Below are 1,325 nucleotides of genomic sequence, written 5' to 3'. Positions count from 1 at the left end.
TGGGTCCGTTGGGCTCGGGCTGAAATGCAGGGCTCTAAAGCGCAGCTTGTTGCATTTAAGCAGAAAAAATACACACAAAATTACACCAAAATGGCCATCCTGGCCACACAGTTAAATAAATGATAATATTCAGTGATGTGAAATGTGGAGTAACATCTGGCGCAGTTGCAGCTTGTACTTATTACTAAAACAAGAAAGCAAACGAGTAGCATTAATAGTCATTCATTTTAGTTAACGTATGCTATGATAATTTGAACATTTTTATTCTTATTGTAAAATAATGGAACATTAAGGTCATGAATATTGTCTCAAAAGTCATGGAAATTTATTGGTAAAAATGTGTACGAACCCTGTGGAAGGCTACCAACAATTTTGTCCACGTGTGTATGGGCTTTTTAAGCATAGGTTTATGTGTGATTTCTGTTCATATTTATTTAGCTTATTTGCTTCATAAACATGCCAAGTAATAAAGTATCTGCAACGTTAATTCAGACTATGAACAAATATCTTTGTTCTTAGAAAATTAAGTAATAAATATAATCTTTTTTTATCTCCAGCATCTAATGGAGTACCAAACAGATATTTGTATTTATGCATTAGTTTGTTTTATTTAATATTTTCTGAGAACACACCTGCATATATGAATTTATTTAATTTTCTTTAGACTGAAAGGTGCTACACTATCTAAAGTGTTGGATAACACTGTATTCAGAGTTTGTTACAAGCGCGAGTGAAAAAATTTCTGATAGTTCTAGAAATTATTCAGGTTATCTTTGTTGGAAGAAATTATGATTCTACCAATTAAGATTTTGTGGGAGGACTGACATTGCCTACCATACAAGAGACAAGGCAGTGATCTGAAATTCATCACTTTGTGGCAAGACTACATTTTTGCCATCAACCCCTGTTTAAATTTAGTGTGCGATTCCGACAAAGGACAGGAGCGATTTAAAAAAATAAAATAAAAAATAAAGTCAGACAACATCATCCTTAGCACAATCACTTCAGAGGAATACAACTGAATCTTGTCCGCTGTAAATCGTGGCAACACCTCAAGCGAGGCTCCTATTTATATCAGTATTGACCATGTCACAATCTTGTTTCTCACTATGATGGCCTTCTCCTTATCCCACCTTCTCTTTCTCTTTCAGGCAAAGAAGCGAAAACGTGCTGAGCGGTTTGGAAATGTATAAAAATGGATCTTACCCTTGTATTTTTATTCATTTTTTTAAGTGTTCTTTGCGGTTCATTTTGATAAGCTTGTAATCCCTGTAGTGCCATGGTTGTTTATCTGCTATTTACATTAAAAGTACCCCAGTTCCTTA

The 1,325-nt window shown here is 34.3% G+C and overlaps 1 protein-coding gene across 4 annotated transcripts in view; it reads left to right on the top strand.

The window, feature by feature from the left end:
• Positions 1 to 1,325, top strand: part of LOC107696044 (SAP domain-containing ribonucleoprotein-like) — a 15,633-nt gene extending 14,308 nt beyond the window's left edge. For all 4 annotated transcript variants that reach the window (XM_016496192.1, XM_016496191.1, XM_016496190.1 and 1 more), the window contains one exon: positions 1,152 to 1,325. In XM_016496192.1, coding sequence (XP_016351678.1) covers positions 1,152 to 1,193 — 42 coding nt within the window. In that variant the 3' untranslated portion in view covers positions 1,194 to 1,325. The remainder of the gene's footprint in view (positions 1 to 1,151) is intronic.

The sequence above is a fragment of the Sinocyclocheilus anshuiensis genome, unplaced genomic scaffold, assembly GCF_001515605.1.
Source record: "Sinocyclocheilus anshuiensis isolate Anshui unplaced genomic scaffold, SAMN03320099.WGS_v1.1 scaffold746, whole genome shotgun sequence".
Classification (NCBI taxonomy): domain Eukaryota; kingdom Metazoa; phylum Chordata; class Actinopteri; order Cypriniformes; family Cyprinidae; genus Sinocyclocheilus; species Sinocyclocheilus anshuiensis.
This window is presented reverse-complemented; position numbering and strand designations above follow the sequence as displayed.